At 32.1% G+C, this 27946-nt stretch overlaps 1 protein-coding gene across 5 annotated transcripts; it reads right to left on the minus strand.

The window, feature by feature from the left end:
* Positions 1-118: 118 nt before the first annotated feature.
* Positions 119-27458, minus strand: LOC125049852 (myosin-IIIb-like). 5 transcript variants are annotated; one of them, XM_047649332.1, is made up of 23 exons: positions 27307-27458; positions 12180-12364; positions 11264-11419; positions 10801-11082; positions 10352-10654; positions 9924-10205; positions 9667-9855; positions 9380-9582; positions 9124-9304; positions 8897-9044; positions 8604-8814; positions 8196-8491; positions 7728-8020; positions 6720-6994; positions 6307-6472; positions 5693-5906; positions 5015-5140; positions 4684-4832; positions 3923-4101; positions 3151-3243; positions 2225-2317; positions 2140-2157; positions 119-965 (listed from the first exon to the last, which is right to left on the minus strand). In XM_047649332.1, exons 2-23 carry the CDS (start codon positions 12342-12344, stop codon positions 620-622), a joined length of 4368 nt encoding a protein of 1455 aa, XP_047505288.1. In that variant the 5' UTR covers positions 12345-12364; positions 27307-27458; the 3' UTR covers positions 119-619. The 5 variants fall into 5 exon arrangements, with proteins under 5 accessions (XP_047505288.1, XP_047505307.1, XP_047505299.1 ...); XM_047649370.1 differs by having other exon boundaries at positions 822-965; positions 2117-2157; XM_047649351.1 differs by lacking the exon at positions 3151-3243.
* Positions 27459-27946: the final 488 nt, after the last annotated feature.

The raw sequence follows: 27946 nt of genomic DNA on the forward strand, positions 1-27946 counted from the left end.
TAGTTCATGGAACTTCGTTCAAATGAAGCTCATTTGAGAGGTAGGTACTTTTTTTTAATTTAATGCTCCACCTAATGCTTGGATCCTTGTTAGCTGTATGACGTATCAATAAAACTCCTTTTAAAAAACAAAGATCTATTCATCACAAACAAAACACTCATAGTATCTTAACAATAATAGACAAACTAACAATAATCATTGGCACATTATCACAAAAGTCGTCAATGATTTTCTTTAAATTTCAAGTATTTAGTAAAGAATTTATTTTGAAATAAGAAGGCATCGCTTATACATAACTTATTAACATATTTAAAAATATACTTTGGTAATGCTTTTTATCTTAAAAAGAATACATTTGTTAATAATTTAAGATGTGTTTACTTACGTACTTAAAAACTTAATACTTAAAAGTTCTCACACTTAAAATATTGTCTACCCATTTTACAGATATTTAAAAGAACGGACAAAATATGTAACTTAATAATCTAAAAATGGATTAAATCTCTTTAACATATAGAAATAATTATTATTAAAAAGGCGTTATGACGTTATTTAGTAGTTCGTATATATTATTGGTGGAAAGGGTCATTCTTTGTTACTTTGTCAGAGCCGTCGTAAATTAATTGTAATAAACTCCCATACTTATTTGAGGTCGCCGTTTATTATACAACTCCTTCGAGCTATTACTATCTTGTGAACTGTCCGAGAGCCAGGGATTTTGGCCTGAGTTTTTCACTTTCCTCTTGCGAAGGCTTTCAGTGGGTCCAACCGTCGGTCGTAGCAGTTGCTTAAAGCGAAACGGTCCGTAGTCATCGTCAGAACTAAAGATTGGTTTTGCGAGCATTTCTGGGGAATTTCTAAGAATCTTACGCAAATCTGATTCTGGATCGTAAGCTGGGCTGTATACTTGCCGTGGAGGTGGTTCGGATTTTTGTGACTTTTTCACCAGCTCTATTATTTTATTACTGAAACGATGAAGTAAACATTAGTATTTTGATGTGTGCATTAAATAATAGAATGATAAATGTGGAAAAAATACGTGTAAGGACTATGACTTCTAAAATCCATTAGCAGTTGGATACTAATAAAATACAAAGATACATTAGCGATATCGATTCCCAAACATGTTTCGGCTTTTTCATGTTTATTAAGGATTGCGTGTGTAATGTTTGTGACTTATCATTTGTTGGGGACGTCACGTATGTAGTTAGCTAAGGAATATAATGTCAAGAGACAGTCTGGGGTACAAAATTCGATTGCCATGAGGAACGTTTTTCTGAGGACCGACTGTTGAACTGTCAGAATGTCGACTGTGAATTCAAAATAAACTTTTCATAGGTTTCTTCTAGGTTACTTATTAGATACTTTGCGCGGTGTAAAATCCTCAAAAAGGCGATTGGGCCTTTTAAAACCTCATAAACTGGGTATTTATTAAAAATTGTTTTAAAGAACATCGCGGCGGTAACCTACTTTCTGGTAATTTATGCATGAGCCGTAGAGCTCCTGAGATAAGTGTCGAAAGGTTGGCGTAATTACTTTTTATTATACCAACTTTTCCTCTGAATGAAAGTCATTTAAAATTTAATTTAACGCCTTTAAAGTTTAAATTAATGTTTAAGTAATGAATTTGGTGCTTTACGTGACACGCTTACAGTTTGTGAATAGCTGTCTATATAAAATATAAATACTAATTATCGTATAATTCTAAACCAAATTGAACCACGTTTATTATCAACTTAATTCGTAAAACTTTTCCAACGTTTTGTACAGTTTACAGCTTGAAAATCAATCATAAGGCAATCTATTTCGTAATATTTTTAGCTTACGAGCGAACTACATTTAAATAAATTAACGGATTTAACCACGAACTTATTGCATTATTGACCTTTCGAATGGAATACAGCAGTCGTGGTAGCCACGCAGAACTACAGCTAAAAGGAATTTCATATAGTTTAGGTACCTTAAATTTGTAGCATAGACTACAATACACGTTTTTTAATAGAAAAAATGATACTATAATCCTTATAAATCGCATTTGAATCCGTTAACGAGCTTTACTTTTCTTCTAACTATTTGTGGTATAAGCAAGATAATGCAATAAAAAATGGATAAGCACCTAAAGTGTCAGTAAACTCATACCCATGTGAACCATCCTTACTGTGGCATGCGAGTTAAAAATAATATTAATTAAGGCCAAAAGAATTTTACGTCATTATCTTCATACCTGACAAGACCACCACACTGTCTATTACAAGACAATTGTCTATTATGGTTGCTTTGAAGTGGTCTGTCTTCAGCGTCGCTGTGATTGCTTGACCTGGAATATAGTTATAGTAAATTTAAAGGACTGATGTTAGTAGTAGTGTGAACTCAGTTTTCGCACTCAGACGCCCATTTGGTCCGTTGTGCGTAAATTAAAGGACTGTTAAAAAAAGGGTGCGTGTACTTATGTACGCGCGTAAGAAGTTATACTTCTGTGGCATTATTAAAAATAGTTTTTGAAACATGCAAATAATTAATTACAATTAAATAATGAAAGACTTCAAAAGGAGTCATTATAGTAAATAAAGTTCAGTTTACATTTGGAAAATTAAATAAATAAATATTTGTTATTATTATCTTACGTTAAGTGTAACATAAATTCTATTATTATTCGAATGTTGTTTTTAAATTATGTCCAATGCCGTAGCATCTTCCGTGGACCACTTCATTCTGTTAATTTTGTGTCACGGTGCGCGCGCATCGTTAAATTTCACTCTCATCAATTTTTCATAAGGCGCCTAAAGAAGTATGTATAACTTCAAAAATATACTTTCTGGATATAAATTCATCTAAGTCAACTCTGCCGTAATTCAATTATTTTACTTAATTTTAAATTAAGAAGTCGTTATATGCATAGCCCGGAGATCTTGGTTCGGTGAAATAAAATTGTTTTGGATCATACGGCTTCATATTGCTGATGAAGCCGTATGACCAAGACCCACTTATAAATTTATCATTATTTAACTTTTTTTTCCAAATTAGAATCCCTACTCTACGGTTAAGCAATAAAATAAATGCAATCTGAAGTAAGTCCCAGCGCTACTGAATTATTATTGTTTACCCTTCGCACAAAACACAATGGCAACTCTTAAGTATCTACCAACTAACCTCTTAGGCCTACATAGCTTTACATTATTTTCTTCATCATAAAACTCATTATTCCAGGGTTTACCAGGACTCATCAAGAACTCTGGTGACGGACTGATTCCACAAATGGCAGCGTGAACAAGAATGTTACATACATCAATGTGATGCCCAATCAAAACGTACTTTCAATTGTACCAAGACATTGCAGTATTATTATTTTTTTTATCGTTTTTTTACTAAATAGCGCCGTTCGAGACGCTATCGGCTAAAATTATATATCTATATACTCTTCTTAGGTCATCAATCAATCAAAGCAAGGAGAAAATATCACTGATGAAATTTACAATAATGTAAATTCTTGTAATAAAGGTTCTCTATCGATTATAAGTCGAAGAGATAGATATAATAAGATTTTGTAGCTATATTTCTTTAGATATCTATATTCTATATTCGTTAGTAGAATGAATAAGGTTAGTCTAAAACAACTTTTAAAATTTGTAAGTCGCCGTCAAAACCGTCAATTTTATAAAAATACCTAAAAGCTTACTGTATAAAAACGCTAATTATAAAGTTAATATAAGGTTCAGATAGTTATCACTTATAGTAATAACTATTTTAATACTAAAATATTTATTTCTTTATTACTTTTATATTCCTACAGCTTACTTAAATTATATTTAACAAACAAAAATTATGCTAAGAATGGAATTTTAATTAAAAATTTATAGAATCGTAGAAACTTCGACAGAAATTCAGTGAGTAGGTAATTCACGAATTTGTTTATAGAAATTACCTTGAGAGTCTGCTAGCGTCTATTTCTGGGTGAGATGGTTTTCCTCTGATAATCGCTGGAACCAAGGTAAATCCTGGAGGCGGACGGTACTCCTCTGGTGGTTTTCGAATGTCTGACAGACAAATTCCCGATTTGTTCCTGCGTAAATTCTTGTGGATTTCCTGGTTTCTGTTATGGATCTAGAAATTTATGAATTTAGAATTTTAGGAGCTTTTAATTGATTTTTAAGTGAATATTTCGAATATGGGACAGACACATTTTAAGTCAAATTTAAATAAAAAGATATTATATACCTATAAGGGTCGACAAAAAAGGCTATTGCCGTTCATCAAACAGCGAACGGACAGAAAACACACCTTAATAAAAGCAAATTCATATATAAATAATAATATATAATTCGTCTACAAGTCACTGTACGACTTGTAGACGAATCAACAAAATTTATTGTTTTTGTGCAATAGTACGAAATAACGCCAACAATATGTCAGTCACGAAACTAAGAAGACATCAAAGAAAATTATTTATATTGTTTAAAGCGCTATCTATGTTACAATCAACTAACTACGATAGCTTCATAAAGCGTTTTTGTATTGTTAAAAACGTCATCTATGTAATATTTAAGGAACTAAGATAACTTCAAAAAAAATTCTATCGATAACGCCATCTATCGTACAGTAACTGAACTACGGAGTGTTTGCAAAAGTTGTAATTGTGGAAAACGCCATCTTGGTTATTATCACCGAACTACGTTAGTAACATACCCGTTCCGCAAATATTTGAAGCTGAGCGGCTCTCTCTTGTACGGAGTGGTTAGACAATTTTTGTGTAGATGGCGCTGGCGGAGCATGGTTAGGTGGTGGCGGAGCTTGACCTTTTTTTAGCTTTCTTCGCGTGTTATAGCCGCGATAATCTGAATTAATAATTTAAATAGTTTTTATATTTTTGTTTCATAGGTATTTCTTTTATTTACGATTTTATCTAAATCAAGTATATTTTTTAAGCGATTATTAATATAATATGCCAGGTACAATGAATATATTAATACATAAAGTTTGTTTAATTTTAAAATAAATAAGGATTAAGGATACTTACAACTTTGTATAACGACTGCTGCCTTATCGGATATGTTTTCCTTATTATTGATGTTATTGTTCTCCTCTGACGTCATTTGTTTGAGCGCCTTCGCTTTCATCATGGCTTTGTTTTTGTTCAGCAAACCTTATAGAAAATATATGTACCATTAATTTATATCATTACTACAGAATTAATTTCGCAATACTGCTGAACTAATTTTGATGTATATGATGTAGAACAAAAAATGAACAAGAAATTATAAAGAGGCTGGTTATGGTTATCCTCCAATAGCATATTGAGTGGTCGGGCGGTAACAATAAGAATTAGTTAAATTTTTGAGAACTTCTTTTAATTATTAAAGTGTTCTTCTTTGTTACTCCACCTTTATCTGAACTGAGGCTATATATTATATTATTTCATGTGCGTGTATTGGTTTGTCACTCTTTCAAAAATTTCAAGTTCCAAATATAATCTATACGCATTCTAAAATAATATAACCTATCTCACAAAGTATGGCAAATATAATCAATAATTGTATTTGGACTGGTTTGTGTCTAATCTACTCTGTAGACTATAGGCAGTTGAGGGCCTATTGAAGAACGAATTACAAGCCACTTAGAAAGTCCTACAGTCGGACAAGGCCGGTACAATGTTATAATATTTTATATTACTTTGAAAAATAATTTATCTATCTACCTCTTTCTTGTTTTCTCGATTTATCTTGCTCTCTCTGGAACTCCCGCGCAAGCAGTTTCTGTCGTTCCTTCTCCAACCTCTTCCTGGTGAGCCAGCCACGCACGTGTCGTTGCAACGTCAATGCTGATATCGCCATCTGAGCGCGTAGACGTTGGTACCGTTGTCTGGCCAACCAGCCGCGAACTTGGGCTTGAACGAACACCACTTTTTTTATCTGTAAATTGTATAAGCTATAATATTATTTAATGTAATTGAGCTGAGTAAATGGTAGGAATGAAATGCTCATATTGCATGACTTTAAATTAATTTTATTGGGACGAAATAAATTCCATTAAGTATTATATATATATATTATATTATATATATTTAAATTATATATATATATTATTATATATTTTATTATATTATATTTTATATATATATATTATAATCTTAACTTTAAGGCAGAGCCTACTAAGGAGTAGTTACGTTAGTAGTAGCCGATTTACCTTAAAAAGTATTGCACATTTTTTAACTACATAATAAGTAAAGTAAAAAGTTGGACTCGATCGAATGAACAGGGTTCAATGGCCCCGATTAATGATCATTATAAACAATATAGGTTTTAAACGTACCTGTTCCTCATAAATTCTCGCTAAAGTCTCAACATGATAGTATTTAAGGAACACCTTCGATTTACCCAACGCCCAACCATCCATTCTTAGCCGTATCAGAAGTAGACGACACGAATCGCGATTTGGTTTTACTTCCTCGTTATAACTAAAGGCTAAGAAGCCGTATCTGTAAATAATTAATAAGATTTGAGTTCTTTGACAATCAATAAAATAGATACTCGTATTGTTCTCAAACAGGCACGGAAATAGTCATAAGAAAACCCAGGTGCATTTATTTGTTAGGGTAAATTGTAATATCCGCACAATAAATTAAAAATTTTAGTTTGAACATTTTTTTTTCGATAAAGTAATTAAAATATGTACAACGAAATTATCTCGATTATAATCTATGTTTTAAAGTATGTGTATTTTACCTTTTAATAAATTCTTCGTATGTCAATCTATGGGAAAACCCATTCTGTCTGATCCTTATGGTTTCCAGTACTCCAGTATAACGCAATTGTTTTAGTATTTTCGCTGAATCGAAATGTTTTGGCGATCGGGAATCATTTGGCTTTAAGCACCTGACAAACTGAGGCGTACCACTGACCATTTTCTGTAGAAGTTCCATCAAAGAATATCGGAAATAAGTGGCTACCGTCTGCTGAGCCCGGGACTGTGATGCGAGACCTCGACTGTTGAATCGATCCTGAAAAATCATTTTAATGAAATGTCCTAAAATACTAAGAGGACTCTTGGAGTTCTAACAAACAAATTAAAAAAAAAACTTATTTCCCTTATAATAAAAACATCTTTTATACAAAATTAAATTTTATAGCTGGTTAGAAATATACTTATTCTGGCCATAAATACTGTTACTATTAAAAATAAACAAAATATGTATTACATTTGAATTTGGAATCTGTCAGTTTTATATGATTGTTCATAATGTTTTCTCATTTTGGCGCCAGTACATTATTTTGCAGTATAATATTTTGCGATACATACAATAGTTAAACTACAATTTTTAAAAGTGATACAATTTTTATAACTCTCCATACGCTTGCAATTAGTAAAATGTTTGTGTACCGGGGTATTAATAGGTACAATGAGACCTCTTCTGTTTGTGAAAAAAAAATATCTGGCCGTCCACGTAGTGTTCGTACGAAAGAAGTGGTCAAAGCAGTAAGGGAAAGAATTCGAAGAAATCCTGTCCGAAAGCAAAAAAAAAATATCTTGGGAGATGAACACCTAGAACCGTGTCGCGTATTATAAAAGATGACTTAGGACTTGTATTGTTTTATATTTATGTATTAAACAAACACACTGTAAAAGTAATAAATGTTATTTGCAATAGAAATAAAAAATAAAAATTGGGATATTTTACATTGCATTAGATTTATAATTGTTGTTAATACATATTTATATTTGATTCGCCTTACCCGAAAATCTCCTGATGTAGGTCCATCCAATGTTCTGGAATCTAAATCGCCGTGCAAGGGTGAGTAGAGATTGCCCGTTTTCGTTATGGGACACTGAAAAAGAAATCTTATCACATCGTACTGACTCTGTCGCATTAATTGTACCACTTCTGGAGGTAAAAAGTTCCTGTTTTTCTCCAGAAAGCCATCAGCCTGGTACACAACACGTCCGGCGAAATGGTGAATCGCAAAACATATGGCATCTGATTTCGGACGAACATAGAATTTACTCTTAATGTTGCGGTGAAACTTTTCTAAAAAAAATCAAAGAACAATTGTTTAGAAATTAAGAAAATATACAGAAATAGAAATTTTAAATTTATGAACAGATTGTATAAACTATTATCAAGACAATAGACTCCAATGAACGTTACTTTTTAGGATAAAAAGAAATTCTCAATTAATTTTACTTTGAAGCTTTGTAGTTACCTATGAGACTTCGATCTGTTGACCGTGGAAACCGGCTCTCTTCATCCAGAAGAGCGAGTAGTCCCATAGGTCGTGAAAGCAGCATGTCTAAAACGGGTCTGTTGTCTGAAAACTCTACAAGATCAACGGGAACCCCTTCCGCCATGTATTCCTGCTGTTCCCAAGTAAATATATGCTGATTGAAGTAATACTGGATTTGCTCATTTGCGACGTTGATACACAACTGTTCAAATGAATTTCTTGTAAAGTTTTCAAATCCAAAGATATCCAGGATACCAATAGATAGTTGATCATTACTGTAAAAATCATAAATATTGCTCTTGAATTACTCAAATGGCGTACAGCTTATGTCTAACGAATCCACCGCCAGGCTCCTCTCTATAAAACTAAAGTTCTTCTATTACATACCTCTGAGGTCGATTATGAGTTAATAAAGCATTAATTCTCTCGACGATTCTATCAAAGGCTCTGGCATACAGACCCCTGGCGGTCGCGTCTCTGGCTACAGCCGCCTCTACCGGTGAACAATAACGGTTTATTGTCTCTCCTCTCGTAACTACACTGCTGCTTGTCAAACAGTCTCTAAGATCGACGGTTTCAACCCCCAATAAACATGACGCTAAAATAGAAAAAACAAGACAAAATTCAAAAATTTAATACAATCACAGCGTATAATAGTTTTTTACATAAATGTTACTGACCCCTATGTAATGGCGCAGTGTCAATAATAGTTGCTCTATTATCAGAATTATCTTCTGCAGTTTCCGCGAACTCTATATCTCCCAAGTGCAATATTGCTGCTAGCATTTTGTATAATACTTGTACTTCGTCTTCGTGAAATCCCACCACCTAAAATAATAAATATATTACATAAAAGTATATCATTTTTTTTGAATATTGTATAATTTCGTATACATTTAGTATTTACCTTAAAAGCTTGATTTAATTGTCTCCATCGGTAAACGTTATGTTCGCGATGAGCAACGGAAAGTGGTTGTAAATATCGATGTCTCGACTTTAATTGTTCATCGAGGTAAAACTTCCTCCAGCGACCCTCACTTTCAAGACCATCGTACAGATAGTAGAAAACGTGAAAATTGCTTTCACCTCTGAAAATCGCGCGAATATATTGAATACAATAATATTCATACTTTAACAAAAAGTATTGACAAATATTTACTCACAATGCTTGATGAACAACTCGAGATTGTTCAAGTAAATACACGGTTATTCTAGCTCCGGATATTTTGCCAACTTTCATCATATTTAGATCTAAGTATTTTCCAAACCGTGAACTATTAGCATTAATTCCAGTTCGTGCGTTTCCAAACGCTTCCATTATTGGATTTACTTGCAAGATTTTGTCTTGTAAATTTCCACTTTGAGTCTATAACAACACAATAGTTGTCAGATTACAAAGTATTTTTCAATTAGTAAGAAGTATTTGAAAGTATATAAAAACATTACTAACTTTTGATAGGTACACTAGCTGTTTTAATATGAGGTTTGCAGATTCAGTTTTCCCTGCTCCACTTTCTCCAGATATAACAATAGCTTGGTTTTGCTTCTGATGCATCAAAGCTTGGTGAGCTGCATCAGCAACTGCGTAAATATGGGGTGGGTTATCGGATCGACAACGTCCTTGATACAATTCTTGAGTCTAAAACATAATTGGTAAAAATTTAGTTTCGAGTTTTTCAGCAATGTTTAGTTGCATTTTCTACGCACCCTAATCGTATAAATTCCAATATCTGTAAAAGGATTTACAGCCACCAAAATATCTCCAATATAGGTATAGATTTGATTTTGAGCATATCTCTTTTGAAGTTGTTCCACAATAGCTTCTTCAGTAAGCACTTCGAGAGTAGCAAGATCATCAGTATACATTTTTTCTGCTTTAGCTTTTCGATGGGATTTAAGTTTTCCTCGTTTCGTCGTTGCTTCAGCAGCTCGACAATTGCGACCTTCAGCTCGCTGTCTTTTTATTTCAGCTTGAAGTTCTTTACGAATCTGTAAATAGTGTCAATTAAATATTTTAAAAATGTATGAAGTAGTCACCGAATAGATATAGATTTGATATGATTAGACGTTAAATATTGGGTAGAACTACACACCCCTGTTATAGCATTATTAAAATTAGTTAGAAGCATACTTACACTGTCTTCAAAACTACTAACAGCCAATAGTAATGGGTGCTCTAATAATTCACGCGCAAACGGCCTTTGATTCATATCTTTGACTAAGCATTCTGAAATAAAATCCGCAAGTTGAGGAGAAAAATTTTCTGGATGGGATAAACTTGGTGGTGGATTTCTAGGAATTTGGAATAAGGCTCTCATTGGATGTAGCCCAGATAGTGGCGGTTCGCCTTCAGCTAATTCAATAGCTGTTATACCAACTGACCATACATCACATCTACAGTCATAAGATTGATCTAACTGTTGTTCACATGCTATTACCTGAAAAAGAGAAATATGAACTTGGTACTTTAAAGAAATTATTTATTTATATTTTGGCCAGCGTGAACGACTGTAATTTTATGTTAAGATTTCTATCATATTGTATTTTATTATGTATATGGTAAAATGATGTTTTTATTACGTACTTCGGGTGCCATCCAATATGGAGTTCCAACTGAAGTGTTTCGTCTCGCTATTGTGGCAGCCAAGTGAGACGATACTCCAAAATCGACAAGTTTGACTTCAGCATTTTCGGTTAAAAGAATGTTGTGTCCTTTGACGTCACGATGCATGCATCTATGCGCGTGTAGATATGTAAGTGCCCGCACTGTACCACGCAAAACATAGGCAAGCTGTGGTTCTGTAAGACTTGAAGCTCTTGCTCGCATTCCGGCGCTTAAGTCAGTGACTGAGCCTCCAGTACAGAGCTAGAATGTTTATATACACATGACTATATAGTCAATAAAACTATATGATAAGATTTAATTTCCATTATTGTTTTTCCAGAATTCTAACTACACGCTTCACGCAGTTTATATATGAAGTAGGAAGTAGTCATTAGGCGTATAATTTTGAATTAATAATTAAAACAGACAGTAAATAACTAACCTCCATGACGAACCATATTTGATCATCTTCCGATGAAATTCCACGCTTCAAAAATAAACCGAAGAATTCTGGAATATTAGGGTGACTAGAGAGATCACGAAAGACTAGGAACTCCTCTTCAATTTCTTCAATATTTTCAGCGATATTTTCCAGAATCTGCCAAATTTAGAATAAATAAATAAATTGACTGACAAAAAGTATACCTTGAGAAATTCTAATAGCAATGTCATATTTTTTGTTACGTTGATTAAGGTTATTTTATTCAATTGCAGGACAATAATGACCATTGACACAAAGGCTATAGAGATGTAGGTAAATTACGAATTGTTTAGTGGCCTTGACACGGATTCTGGTGAGATAAGATCTGTCTACGCAACTACTTACCACTTGTAACAATACATTTGGATTATTCATTACACACAGGCATGGTTTCAATATTTTTGCTAATTATTTAAATTAATATTATAAAGATATAAATAATGTTAACATCCCATTTCTAAATTCAGATACGTTTTCTTAAGTCTCAGAGGGTATCAAATATACTTGGTCTCAGAAAAAAGGTTACATTTTGGGACCTCAAAATTAAAACATCAATATGTTTTTTTTTTTTTTATAGAACGGGGGGCAAACGGGCAGGAGGCTCACCTGATGTTAAGTGATACCGCCGCCCATGGACACTCTCAATGCCAGAGGGCTCGCGAGTGCGTTGCCGGCCATTTAAGAATAGGTACGCTCTTTTCTTGAAGGAAATGTTAAATATCGACTGTGGTATATGTAATGTCATTAATATTTAATCTGTTTCTTAATTGTGCTTATCAAACATTATTAGTTTGTGGAATCAATAATAGTAACTTAATACGATAATAACTTCAATGCAAGAGTTTTACATTTTGTACAATAATTGTAATTGGATTACCTTGACAGCGACACGTTTTCCAGATTTCTTATCGCGAGCACTGTACACCTCCCCATAGGTGCCTTCGCCTATGAGGTCCTGGAGGGTATACCGGTCACTAGGGTCCGCAGCCCTGTCCAGCTCAACATGCTGCGACAGCCCACGGTACGCCATATCGCTTCTCATGTTTCTCACATTGATGAAATCTGAAAAATCTAAAAGTTTTCACTGTGTTCACAGAACTAAGTCGATATAAATATTCTTTAGTTCTACCATCTAGTACTACACTGGTTATACAGTGGCTAACAAGGACGTACATTTCACAGAATTTGTGGAATCAAAAACAATGTCATCTCTTAGCATTCAGAATAAATACGGGAATAGCGATCATGTTTTAATGGTTGCTTGCTTTGATTATATTTATCTTATATATTTTATAAAAGAGCACTAAAAGTTATAATGCACTCTCAGTCTACTTTTTACGTAACAAACGAATAAATTTTGTAATTATAATAATTATTTTTTGTTAGAAGAATATATATGTATTAGATTTGGACTGAAATAGTTTTGTAACTATTTCGTAATTTACAGTATACTCTGAACATTCTAAATTGTAGATATTATATGAAGGAGCTATTATTATATAACATAATTAAGGATACCTCGTTATCTATAAATAATATCTTGGAGATACTCAAAAGTAACTCGTGTAAAATACTAGTGACAATATAAATTATCGATAAATGAAATTTTTACACTGTGACGTAATTTAATTAAATTTAATCGTTAATCGATTATTATTTTAGTTTTATTATCTTATTTCGTTCAGCAGAATATTCATAACTCATTTATAATATAGGGTAAAATAGGATCTCACCGAGGAGAAGACTACATCGATTAACAGGTTCTGTATTAAAAATTCTAATTGTTATAGGTTTTTATTTTAATTTCCGGTAATGATTAAATTACAGCGTCAAATGGGTACAGTTTTTATTTGGCCTGCGAATAATTGGAATGAAATTTCATTTGTGAATTATACTATTTACATAATATTTAAGTACCTCTAAATCCTAACATTTAGTACTAAAATGGACCTCGCGATATCGGGAACGACCCATTGGTCAGTGGTCAGTCGCTGATGCTTTTTTGACAATTTTCCAGGCTCATGGGTGTGAGTATAAAATAGTAGGTGCATTATGTTGAACTAGTAATTTTCAATGTCACCTCACCGCACCTAATCATACCGAACGTCGCACTAAATAAAACCACAAACCTACCGCAGGTAAATCATATTACCTACAAACGAAGCAAAATATTCATGCTAGAAATAAGCAACACGCTAACGTCCGGTAATTCAAGTTATACTTTCTTCTAAATATGTATTTTATAAACGAATTAAAAACAAAAAAAATATATATATTTCTAATGCGATTTTACCAAGTTATCTTGCTAATACTATATATAAACTACATTAATACAGTATTTTATAGTTTTCTTACATGACTGTTGGGAAGCATTTCCTTCCTTAGTTGAATCTTGAATAATTAGGTTTTTTAATAAATTTACGCGACACAAAGTTAATTATGCAGGAAGAAATTGAATTTCCGGACGGACAGATGTGTCTCTGGTAAGAAAAATCTTATATATTTTGAATCCTTAAAGAGAAAGTGATATTATCAAATAAGAAACTAAATATGGATTAAAATTATACTTCACTCTGTGCGTGTTCTAAACACATTAGTTAGGTAATAATGTTCACGATATCCAATAACATCATTGTCACACGGCTGCCGTATAAAGAAAACCATGTTATGTAAATTTTAAATATTTATGATTGATTAAGAATGAGCGTTATGAATTTAGTCTGTAGTTCATTGAGCATTGATCTGTGTCATTTGAACTAATTTATTGAGCGCCACGCCTTCGTGTCCACCTTATGATTTGTCAAACAAAGGACACCGGAAATTCATGCTTCGATGCAACATGGAAATGTGATATAACATAAATGCGAATGTGTGTTTGTTACGCTTTCAAACATAAACTAATATACAACCGGTATATTGATAATTTTTGGAGAGACGGGACCTTGGCACAAATACAGACAAAGGCAGAATCAAATATTACAGATTTATTGTACACCGTTATGAAAGTTTGTTGCTTTTATTGTGTGGTCTTTAAACGGTCATATTATGGTAATGTAAATCGTTTTAATTTGTGGCGCCTTAACGAGGTGATTATCAAAACATTTTGATGAATTATGAGTTTACACCCTGTTTGCATTGTTAATCTTTAAATTTATAAATTGTGCTTTGTATTTGTGTGTACGTTCATCTACCCACTAATAAAATTAGATTTTTCGTTTATCTCTATTAGTTTGTAATGAATAATCTTTTAAACTATTTTGCGGATTATGACTACTACTTTCTCGCGATAAATCTACTCTATCAATGAGTAACATAGATTATATAATTATTTAAAATATAATTGATAAAATAATATTTTGGGACCTTCAGGACTGGGGAAGCGTAGGTCGGTTTCAGTTATCAAACGCCCAGACTGGTCTGTCTCGCATATCTAAACCTATGTATCATATGAAATGGTTTCGACATCCTTTATATGGCTTCCAAACAGGTCGTGACGGCATGTCTCTAGGGTAGCTTAACTCAATGATGCATCGTTTAAACTTTAAAAAGTAAAAGTTATTTAATAAAACATTATTCGAACTCTTTATTTAATTAATAATTAAAAACAAGTTAGTCTCGTTACAAATTACAATTGTTTTTTTTACATTAAATTTCCGTATTTTTTTAAATATGTCATGTCATGTTCATTACACATTCTTACTAATAAGCGAAACTTGCTACTACTTGGGTTAAATATTTCCTTATTTATAATTTAGTATCCTAATATCCTTATTTACACAAATGTATAGAATGTATATATGTCCTATGTTTTACGTGTGTTTTTCCAAAAATTTCACGGAAGCTAATATTATATCTATCGTACTTAAGTAAATAGTGTTAATAATTTCGAGTTGGTTTAATTTTATAAATTAATCTTATCGTTTAACCTATAATTATATTATAATTTTAGACCTGTATTTTGAATAATAGAACATAAGGAGTTTTTTTTCCTGAAGTTGCAAATATCTTGATAGTTGATCAAAGATCTGTTCCACAGAGTAATCATGCATGAAGTGGCACTTAACTGTCACAAGGAAACCTAATTATGAGGTTACTGTATTGAGTTGCAACTTCCTAGTTCTCGCGTTTCGAGTTCATATAAAGTATTGTTCGTAAATTGAGAACGGGCAAAGGTGTCACCTGTGTGAGAAAGATGTTGTGCTAATATACAGTCCGCCAAGTGTAAGTTGGCAGGTGGTAAAAAGACAAAGTTTAATAAATGTAAATTCTCAAAGTTTGGTGGTCTTGCAAGCGTCGTTTAGTGTTCAATTTAACAAACAGAACATTTTAAAAACTTACTTAAATAACCTAAATTACATAAAAACTTACATAAATATATTATTTTCAAGAGCTTGGCGAAAATAATGAAATTTAGTAACAAATACAGTGTATAGAGCAAGATCCCAGGGCCGCCAGACGTCACGTATTTTCTGACGGATGAAATATGGACGATTGGGTAGTGTTGGATGGTTGATTTTCGATTGGCTGATTTTTATATATGTTTTCGAGTGTATAGTTAAAAATAATATATGAGAATTTACGTGAAGTAAGTAATGTTTTTGTGTACCTTGATTACCTGATACCTGGAAATTGGCCGTTTGACCAAGCTAGCAGGTAGGCATACGATCATAGTACATACTAACACTACCCAATCGTCCACATTTCATCCGTCAGAAAATACGTGACGTCTGGCGGCCCTGGGATCTTGGACCAGTACGAGGCGCCTTTAGAACGCCAAGTTATACTTGACAGCCTGTAACTGATGTAATCGGAGTACACTTTGTATTGGCAATTGGTGTCAGTTTTGTTTGATGGGTATCGTAATCGTAACGTGAATAGCAATATTTACAAAGCCTCATTAAAATTACCATAATATTTTTATTTCACAAATCATTTTGTAATTTATTATGCTTCCGTGATTTGTTTGACATTGAAATTAGTTTCGGTCAATAGTCAAAAATGTTTTAATGTAATAAAATAATACATAAGCACTATAAAACGTTATATTGGACTTGTGATGTTGCAAATCTCATCAATACATTTATTCGTTTATTATTTTAAACTAATATAAATACAATAATTGATATGCAAGTGACGTAAGTCCTAGCCTAGTTTATATTGGCTAATGCACTCAGGTGACTCCCGCGCAGCCATGACGGCAGTGTCGTCATTGTGGCTTAATTAGTGCTAAATACAATAACGTAATGCATGTATTAAAATATTTTCATGCACTTCTCTCTAACTCGGTGCCGATGGACGGATGAAGGCGACACTTTCACTGTCGCATTGTCACGAACAGCGACCGTTGTTTCATATTCTGATCTATATTTATTACACGGGAAATAGCAAAATCAATATTCTAAAGCCGTTTGTGCTTAACTAAGCATATTATTGTACGTTGTTTGAAAGCAATCGACAGTAACCTGCTATTAGAAAGTGATCTAAGGGATTGAGGTAAATCGGTGGTACGGAATTTTCTAAAATGTTCCAAATGTTAAAGAAAAATCAAAGCTACCAAGGGTTTCTAATAACATCACATAAAGATAGCAAACATGCAAAAACCAATATGTTAATTACCGGATTACTTAATGTTTTCTAAGCGAGGCGTCTGCTCATCTGACCCGCTATAATTTGAATTACATTGCACAAACAAGCGTAATTAATATCTGCATGTTACACATATACTTGCCACGCTCGTATCGATTGAATTACACATGAAACATGTAATTTGTAATATCAATAATACATATTGTAATGTGTATATTACATTAATTTGCGTGTTTACTTTCATAACGCGCAGAATGGCACGTTCCTCCATAGCTATTGTACATCCCTAACAATACAAAATCTCAACACATTCGCAGTACAATTAGATCATAGATAACATTATAGACCTTATAATGAGTATTAATTTTAGAACGTAATATTACTTAATCATATCTTGATATTTAAAGCTATAGAAATATTTAGTCCCGTTGTGATAAAATAGAGGCCCTTATAATTATACTCATGGTTCGTTAAAAGATATAAGAAACGAGCCTTGGCCCTAAGTCAGACTTCAATACATTTTGACGTACGGGTAGTATTCGAAAAATAAAGACAAACGAATAAAAGTAAAAAAAACTTATTGCATATTTTGAACTAACGAACATACATTTATCACACAAACTGTCAATTGCTGTCAAATACGGACAATATTAATATTGATAAACAATATGTGCAATCGAAAAGTAAACAAATAGTTATTATTATTTAGTATGAAAAACTTGAGCAACGTTCAGTAAGCTTATTTAGAACTTAAGGATAGCACTAGAATAAAGTTAAACAATGGAACACGAAATCTTTGCGTTCTTACGTATGCAAATAAGGATTAACAAAATATCATTGATAGATTGAATCGTTATTAATTCGAGATTTTCATGCTTTTAAAAGGTTTTTTTAAATTAAAAAAATGCCTTATCTTTTATTTCTGATACGGAGTACTCTATACTTATTTTGAAAAATTTGAACACATATTTTACAGTTAAGAATTAAGAATAAACTATTTCTAGAAAAAGTAAAATTGCCGTAATAATATAAGTACACAAAGTGTTAGTCAGGTTATTACAAAGAGTGATGATTAAGCTATATTCCTAATCGAGTTTTGTAGGTTCATTGCTACAAATGACTTGGCCAGTCACTTTTATATACAATAATAATGGATAATTAATGACAAAACAGTGCTGGTTTTCTCAGTCATATAACATTAAAATATACTATCTAAAACAAATTACATCACATAATATTCATATCAATATAAAAATCATTTACATATCCGGTCTGAATACGTTGTATGGTATACAATAATTTATTTTTTATTGTTTGTAATGACATGTTATAAACAAAGTACCTAGTATTTACAAAGTACGATTTTAAGCATTATTATCTTCTTATGTTCTCAAAGATTTGTATACCGACACGAAGCCTTATCGCGCTTAATCTTCTTTGCGAAGTTATGTCTAAGTTAACCAGGGTCATAGTGTACATAAATAGTTCAAAGCTATATAATCTTATGTTTAATACCAGTACTAGTACTATTAGTATCTAAGATCATTATTTATTACTTAAAAGCCAAAGCCGACGTTAAGTGTCGACTTTTATTTTCATTAACTCACGATGAGTGCGTTAAATATGTATTTAACTACAAAGCAGTATTTTACCGCCAAACGTCACAGACGTTTATAAGATCGTCCTATTAGTATGATAACCTACGTTTCACTATTGGCAAAGTTGTCTTTTATGGTAAATATTTTATTAAGAAACAACTATTTCCTTTGGTGAATCTTTTAATACAATAGGTAAAATATTTAAAAAATACATTTCTAATTAATTTTAGTTTACAAAGGCTACCTACTTAAAGATTTAAAAAATCCTTCTATTTGTCTCGGAATCTAAACAACCATGGTCCATTATTCAAGTACATGCACCCACAGAACAAGATGAAAAATTAACGAAAGACATGACAGAATTAATGCAAAAGAAGAATATAATTACCATGGGAGACTTTAACGCTAAGAGTATAGAATGGTGGTTAAATTAAAAGATGGGAGGACGATCTACCAAAAGGATGGAAAGGGTCTCTACCAAGGATACAGAGACGTGGAAACAATTGAAAAAAAACAAACAATGGGGAGGCCTATGTCGACAAACAACCTGACCAAAGTGGTTGCTAATAAATTATTATTTTCGCCGTGTAAATTAGATTTAGTATAATAGGTACTGTTAAATAAGAGTAGCATGTAAGTTTAAAAGGTCAGTGAATAAAGGGCTTTTATTATTATTATTATCTATTTGTCCTGGACAAAGATTTCTAATTTTCTTCATTCTGTTTGCTTTGGGTTTCATTCTGAAATTATAGAAATCTATTTTCCCTATAGATGTACTGCAATTCCGCACAACCCGTCTCCAGCGTAAAAAACGATTAGTTATGCATTTCATAACACTTTACGCTTTAACATAAACAAATAACAGCGTGACAATAACTCCGATTGTTGAAATCTTCTTCAAAATAAACGTGAAGTTGAAAATTGCTGCCATAATACCGAGAAAGTACCACTTTCTAGCCACAATTAAGGTAAATAATAGCTTTCGTCTATCGATAACGACTATTCTGTTCAATCGGCGAAGTTAATACGCATCAATAATAATCTTTTTGTATTTTACTTATATTGTTTTATGGACAAAAAAAATCAATATAACTGTAAAGTCTCTCTATCCTTTACATTAAATAATTTATTTATTATGTATTTGGTATCAATTGAATGGCGAAAGTCAAGGATTATACGAATTTGGATTGATTGAAAGTTTTGTCTTCTTAAGGTAGTACAGGTTCGGTTAGTTATTATCAATGTTGTTTGAAAAGCCAGTTTCTAAAGGTTCAATATACCAATGATAACTACAATTAAGTTTCTATAGAATTGTACGCCCATCTGTTTATATTGTATTTGTTACATTAGGTTTAGAAGGTTCCGGACTTGTTTATTTTTGCATTTAAAATATTGGGTGAATTCACTTCTTTTTTTTTGCTAGAAATGTATTTACTTACTCAATCTCTTTAACGGCAAAATATTGTATTTGGTATATTGGTTTCGGATGTTTTTTTCAGTAGTTCAACAAAAGACAAAATTATAACCGTATGGCGCCAAAAGTCAGAAGTATCGCGCATGCGTTAAAGTCAATGACGCCACAGATAAATATGTAAAAATAATTATTGATGGAATCTTATTGGTGACAGAAACTTCTTGGACTACTTTTAATCGTAAAAAAGTTATAAATACTTACTGTTTAATTAATATATGATAGATGCCATGTGAAATATAATACTGTTTAAATAATTCTCTCACCCGACAATAATAAATTAAAGATACTTAAAAAAAACGTATGTTTACTTATGTACACGCGTTAGAAGTTATACTCATACTCCTTTGGCGTAACAAGATAAAAATATTTTCAAAGTTTTTATCTTTCGCCTTATTCTACAAAAAACTACACTAACAATAGAAAAAAATTACTCTCGACATTTTTCCCTAACGCGCCAAAAGAATTATCGTATAACTTCAAAAAAACTAAAATGTTGACTATAGCTAACTTCAGGGTGTCGGTTTTTTTGTGACGGTGGGCCATAATTTTACCCTAACGCGCCAAATGAAGTATAACTTCAAAAATCTATTAAAAGAAAAAAGCTAAACAGAGTATAACTATAACAATCAGTTATGAACGCGTGAAACAGAATCGATTTAATTTATCAGAGCTATCCCGTTCTGAATCGATTAATGATAACGGTGTGTCACGCTTTTTGCTATAAAATGTTTTTCACAATATCGCAAGCGCACTTTTATTATGCACTCGATACATGTTTACTATTGAATGTTTGATAAAGATCGGTAAGTAAGAACATGTAGAGTATCTATTTGTTAACTACCTTTAAAATATTTTTGTATTTAAATTTGAAAAGTAGATTATTTTACTATACATATTGGCAAATAGCCTTCTGTGCCTGACTCACTCCGTCGAGTATTGGGTCTTAGGAATATTCACGATATTTATTTCCTGCGAGAGCCAGCCCAGCCGGGGTTCAAGTATGCAACCTTAGGGTTGAGAGTCGCCTGGTAAGTCAGGCTATTGCTCATTTTAACCTACTTTGAAGAAGCGATCGATGGCTTATTAAAAACATTGGACAATGGCTTTTATATTTTATGGTATTTCTATTATGTATTAGCTATATTGAACATTTAGTTATTTAACTTTTAAACTACCTAATTAAATCATCTTTATTTACTTTTTTGGCTTGTTATCTATAAATTACTTATAAATGAGAAAATGTACCCAAAATCTTTTAAGGCCAACATCAGAATTTGGTTTAGATGTCTGTGCTAACTACACATGCCGTTAAAATATGTACCTACTGACTTTTTAATCACAGGTTAAGAAGGTATTATGGAAACGTAATCATTATAAATTGGCAAAATTAATTTAGCGCGTGTTTTAATGTATGGCTTCATACTCAGCACAACTATGGATTCTTACCACGTTACTTGCAACGTCAACTGTCACAATGTCACGATCAAGAATAAGCTGACCGTGACATTTTACACGTGTTTTGTTTTTATGTATTTAAGATAAACCTTTTTGTCGGATCTTTCTATATTTTTTTAATTTATCCTTGCTGAATTACTCTCTCTTCAGTCTTGCTCTATTAATTTAGTACTTTTTAAATGAGCTAAATTACAAAAAAGAAAATTAAATGCAGAGAATAATCCAAAAGGGTACATTTTAATTTCTTTTCGTAATAAAAACATTTTACATAACAGTATGAAAACCAAGTGTTTTTAAGAGTAATCCGTATAAAATATGGCTTTAAAGAGCGTTAAGGAATAAATTGCGATTTCTGCGTTTGAGATAAATTCTCTAAATATTGTATTATATGATTATTGTAAAATAAATAAGGTTAGCACGTCTCGCAATTATTCGATTCGTATATATTGTTTCGAAACGCATTCCTTTCTTAATTATTTGAATGTCAAAATAGTGAGTCACGAAAAATGCAAAGGCTCGTTTGGATGACCTTTAGCTTAGATTGTACCTACAATAAAATAACCTTATAAAATATATTCTTCATTTGAGGTTCTAAAATCGTATGTGTTTATACTTTTTTTTCTCTTTATACTATTAATAATACGAATATATTGTTAGATGCTTTTGAAAAAAGACTAATTAACATTGGATAAAACTCAGTTTTAACTAAGTTGTTAACTGCGATGACTCAAACAATAAAGTCAATTTTGTAAGTGTCAAATTGAAACTGCGCATTTAAATATTCTATACAGTTAAAAAAACTAATTAGGGTATAATTTTTACCTGCATACCACAAATCAACACTTAATTAAGTTAATTACCTTTCATTAAATTTATTTTAGGTAAAAATTATTTTGTTATTCGTTTAATTTATTCTTTACTAATTTATACCCACAATAATATATATTTTTCTCGTTTCTCAAGTTAGATAAGTTAAAGTCAAGTTAGCAATTTCAGTAAACTGCTTTTAATGTAAAAAACACAATTTTTGTAACTGGATAGCCCTGGCAGATTGTGTTGCGAAACGGGTTTCATATGCTTTGTTTTTGGTTGCGTTTAATACACTTTGTTCTCCACTTATTAAATTTGTGCCTGCAACTTCGTCTGTTTTGATTTTACTCACCGTTGTGTGACAATTTTTAAATGTCAAAAACTTTGCGAATAATGGCGCAATTTCAAATTTGCGACATCAGAGCTACGGATTTTTTTATAGAACAAAGGGCAAACTGGCAGGAGGCTCATCTGATATTAACTGATACCGCCGCCCCTGGACACTCAATGCCAGAGGGCTCGCGAGGCACTTGCGTTGCCGACCTTTTAGGAATTGTAAATTGATATTAGATATTAAGAGTATATCGAACTGCATAGAAAAAGGTAGGAATCCGTATCGCTGAACTATTGGAAGTAACAGTGTAAGGAAGCAGATTTAAACAAAGCCTATATCTTGCTCCGCACTAAGCTTAATCTTTTGTGAAAAGAGAATTCAGGCCGAGATCAGCATAATATAGACACAGAAACAAACAAAAATATGTTCTCTTCTTACCCACAATAATTTTTGGTTAATTAATGTACAATTAATACGGGTTATTGCGGTATTTCTCTTTCTATTTATTATATGTATATTTGCAATTTTCCTTGAATTGCAACTGATAGAGAAATTGTGTGGCCAATAGAGGATGGAACGGAATTTAACACAAATTGTTTATTATTATTATATTGTTTTATTTGAACCACAAAAGGTAAATATGATGTAACAAACAAATAGACGTACATATAAATATATTAAAACGGTTCCGTCTTTCTAACTGGACACGCAAAATTAAGTTAAATAATAACAAAAAAAAAAGGATTCAATTATAGTATAATTACACATTGCACAAATACAAATTATAAAGAGAATTTAACTGTTTTTATTTGTATTTAAACTGTTTTTTTACAAGAATTGATCTAATATAATAATAATAGTTTGGAAATAACGATTTCAATTTCCCAGTTCATCGCTCTTACTTCGACTATCAAAATAAATTTGTCTACTAAGTCATTTGGTTATCAACGCTAATTACTCTACACATTAAGAAAATAAACGAAGATATCGTTAAATATACATTTTTGTACTTGAAATTAATATGTTTGGTCATTAGACGATTGAATCATTTATTTAATTAATCTTACGTGATTTGCGCAATAAGATTAAGTTCATAGCATTTTTGGAAAGTACGTACGTACTAATAAGCAATTTTTTACTGATTTAAGTAAATATAGCGTCATTACTTTTAAGGGGTAAACATAACTTTAAAGATCGGCAACGCATTCGCGAGCCTTCTGGCATTGGTCGGGTTAGCCTCCTGCCTTTTTTATTAAACAAAAAATCGATCGTAGCTTAAAACTTTTCTCTGAAAATTGACTTTCCAAACACAAAAATTATTTTCAATTCTTAAAAGTAGTTCCTGCGCGTTCAATCAAAGCTCTTTAGTTTCATGAATTATTTATTTATTGGAAGCTTTTCTATGTTCATATTTTATTATATATTTGTTTGTAGCAGTTCTTTGTTGATCTAGAATCCAACAAATAAGGATATAGGTCACTTCCGTGAATTACAAACCATGACAAACAAAGTTTTGCTCCCTCACAGTAGTTATTGTAGTTATTTTTCGTACGTAAAGTAAATCAGGTTAACCAATTTTTCTATACTTTAGATAAAGTATGAAATTTGCGGATGTTATGCTAATGTTATTGGTACCTATTCAAATGGATTTTTTCAATGTACATGAAATTATTAAATAAATAAAAAAAAAACAAGCTGTTAAATATGATGTATGAGGGTCGATATCATTCATTATAATACTTAGAGATAATTAATTATGTTTCTAATATTTTAATAACTACTTAAATATGATGTAATATCACTAACTCGTCAACTAAATTCCGATGAAACTCCGAAGAGAAATGGGTAGGTATAGCATAGTCTAGTGGTTTGGCCGTTACTCTCAACCCTGAAGTCACCTTGTGTTAAAATCGGCATCTCTAAGGAAATTAGAAATTATTACTACCCTATACCCAAATACAGTACGATTTTCACATTAATAAATATTAGCGCTAAGTTTAACAACGCTCTTAATTCTGAATCTTAAGGTATCTGACCTTTGACGCGACAAGGCATGTCAAAAACTAATACATTTTTATCGCACGACGGAGCCAGACGGTACGAGTAGAAGACACGATTCTGAATCTCACGCTTAAGTTCTTATTAGGTAAGACAAAAATGTGCGGAGTGTGTCCGGTGTTCAACAACTTGCCTATAAAAATCGGATATTTCATCAAGGCCTCAGTTTTCCATAATGTAACAAATACATTAAAAAACTACATTGAATAGATTCGTTTCAGGAAATTCTCTTACATCTTATTCCTCATCTTCCAACATGGTTAGTCGTTTAAAAGATTTTCGTTTAGCAATTTCACAAGTGAAATCGGAGATGAGAGCTTCGAGGTCGAACTTGCGATTGTGTAGGCGCATCGCTCTGATTGACAACACCGTGACGTATCGATGGCGGACTATTTCACGCGACCGCGACCAATGCACGAATTATGCAGTTTCAAGTGGTTACAAGAAATATGAACCAACTCTTAGATTTCACCAGAATAGTTCTAGACATTTTTTATATTGTTACGAATGTTCTCTCATAGCAACGGATACCTAATTACAGGATTTAATTTATACGTAATAGAAATAAATTAAACTTTATTTCTGTCCACTTTTACAAACGCTACATTTATTATTATATATTATATACGTATAATTGTTATATGTTTGTGTCCAATTTTATAAACGGATCTATACTATTATTATGAAGCTGGGAAGTTTGTTTATTTTCTAGTTCGCTCAAATCTAGTAACTACTAGATCGAAGAAAAAATATTGTTTGGAATGAAAAGAAATGTATTTATTTAGGAAGGCTATAAATTTTTAAAACATCACGGGTGAAACCGTAGGGTACAGCTATTATATGGTAATGAGTGGTGCTATGAACAAAACAAATCTTCGGGGTTATTGTAACAAGATGAGTTTTTGTTACGGTTTCAAGATTTAGAGTTGATGGCGTCGTTTTGTGAAAATTCAGTGCGCATGAGTGATGTCGCACTTTGACAATTAGTTACGGAAGACACAATGCACGCTAACCATCACCTAGGTGTTCTTCCGTTGTCTTTAATGTGTTTAAAATAACAATGTATATACATAATAATAAAGCCACTTTTAATATAATAAAATAGAAAATTCGTACTTCGTGTAACTTTTTTTTGTTGGAGTAAGAATTAAGAATATGCATTTTGCAGTTTTATAGAGCTTTATACAGTTTATCCTGTTTTCAAAAAAAAATTATCCGAGATAATGTAAAGAAGTAAATTGGCTATTTCGACTGCCAGTATTCATTTTGACTTCGTGTTAATCAAATAAATTAATATTTTCAAAGTGTGGATGTCCATTAACTTTTATATTTCTAATCGCAAATACAATACCTATTAAATTAAAAGTGTTGTTTAGTTCAGTGTGTCGTGTAAGACAATAGTGAGACTTGAGTCTTACATAGAAAATCGTTATGGGAAAATGGAAAAACAATACAACTGATACAAAGAACTTGTCTGTTTAAAGAGGCTGTATAAAATGAGCCGTGCATGCAATTGTAGTACAAGATAATGATCGTTTTTTAATAGCGAGCGTGGGATATAATTTATTTTGTCTATGACATTTGAAATTAGAATATGTCTAGTCTGTAGCAGATAAGAATGTATCATAGTGTAAAGTTTAGTACTGGGGGGATTTTTTTATAGGCAATTGACCTTCCATGCTTTACCAAATAGGTACATAGGTAGTTTGTTTATTCGGGAATCGAACTCGAGATATTTAAATGCTTTGAAGTTGCCTAGGTATTTCTATTATTCACACAGTCGACATTATTTCGTATGCCTTGTCAAACTAGGTGATACACCACGAGCCGATTTCCTTTTTGATAAGCTTTTTAAATTTTAATATAACCTGTAGTTGAGGAATGTCTATGTTTTAGTTTATAATTCTGTATCTATAGTATGCCCTCAAAGTTTAATAACCAGTAATAGTTACGAACTATTACTGAAATACTTTTTGGAGGTCACTTATTTAAAACATACAATTAATTTTATTCCGCAACTTGGTATTTGTGGAATATATTTTTATTATAACGAAATAAGAATATTCTATTTGCATAAATTATGCTCGTTTACGACTCTAAAAAGAATATATTATCATAGATCAAACCTCTTTAAAAGAGTTCACCAAACAGTAAATAAGTTTACAGATCGTACAAATATCTAGTATTATTAAGAATATAAATAAACGAACACTAGATTGTTTAATGGCTAAATACCAAATCAATCAATAAATCTGTTATCGACAATATTCCTATAATAAATAAAAATCACTCAAGTTTTCTTAAAATATACATTCAAATAAGGTATTGGCTGATAAAAGTCAATGAACATGACTCATGTGTTGATAATGTTTCTGAAATGTTTAACCTTCAGTCATTGTAATATTAAACGATTTCCGTAAATGCTTTGGAAACACTATTACAGCCAAAAAATAGCATATCCATTCCGCAACGTGATAATTGAGCACGGATTTTGAAAATGTTCGTTAGCTAACACGCACAGTTTGCAAAAAACCCTACTAACAATTAAACAAAACCAGGAACCAAGCCATATAAGTGAATTTGTCCTACATTACTTGTAATTAAAAATGTATCAATGCTTAAGAATCGAATATCAAGTTAACCGTAACGAATTAACAGTGTTACATATTTCATGAATACAAAAACTTACCCACGGAAGGAGGATATCAGTGCACTAATTACAAATAAACACGATTGTCACTTAGCCACTATTCATCAAATAGATTTAAGTTGCCGGCATTTTTGCAACAGCAAAGACGAGCGCGCGACGCGGCGGTCACAGATATGTGAAATCAGCTGTGCAGTGTTGAGTGTGCGGTGAAGCTAACGGGGCTGACCCCCGCTCCCCTGCCGTAGATAACCAGATAAGATAAATGTTGTTTGTTTATGGACAAACATAGCCACTTAAAGTGCGTGACCATGCCGTGGGAATATTAAAAAGTAACTTCTTTTATTGGTTTTTACTTTTTCACAAATTGGAATGGAGTTTCCTGTCTCCATGCTTCATGCTATATATTCATGCCCAGCGGTTAGCTTGATAAACCGTGCTTATATGCCAGCTCTCTAAAAGCTTGAGGTCTAAGGCTACCTCTGAAGTAAATATCACTTAGAAAGCTGCTTATTATGTACGACAGATGACATCTCGTGTAGGTCTGCGTGTTCTGCATAAGTGCAGTGTTTTCACTCTGAAGTTAACAGGATGTACCGAGAGTATATACCGACTGAGACAAGAGCCAAAAAAAATTAAAATGTGTCATGTAATATCATTATCGTTTGGGTTTTATAAGATT

Source organism: Pieris napi, chromosome 1 (assembly GCF_905475465.1).
Source record: "Pieris napi chromosome 1, ilPieNapi1.2, whole genome shotgun sequence".
Taxonomy (NCBI): domain Eukaryota; kingdom Metazoa; phylum Arthropoda; class Insecta; order Lepidoptera; family Pieridae; genus Pieris; species Pieris napi.

What these genes read in the sequence shown, in the direction of transcription:
- LOC125049852 (XM_047649332.1), bottom strand. Translation starts at nt 12,344, where the DNA reads ATGAGAAGCGATATGGCGTACCGTGGGCTGTCGCAGCATGTTGAGCTG. An exon ending in CATATTGGATGGCACCCGAA is followed by an intron (nt 10,655 to 10,800) that starts GTACGTAATAAA and finishes TCTCTTTTTCAG; the next exon opens with GTAATAGCATGTGAACAACA. An exon ending in ACTCATAATCGACCTCAGAG is followed by an intron (nt 8,492 to 8,603) that starts GTATGTAATAGA and finishes TGATTTTTACAG; the next exon opens with TAATGATCAACTATCTATTG.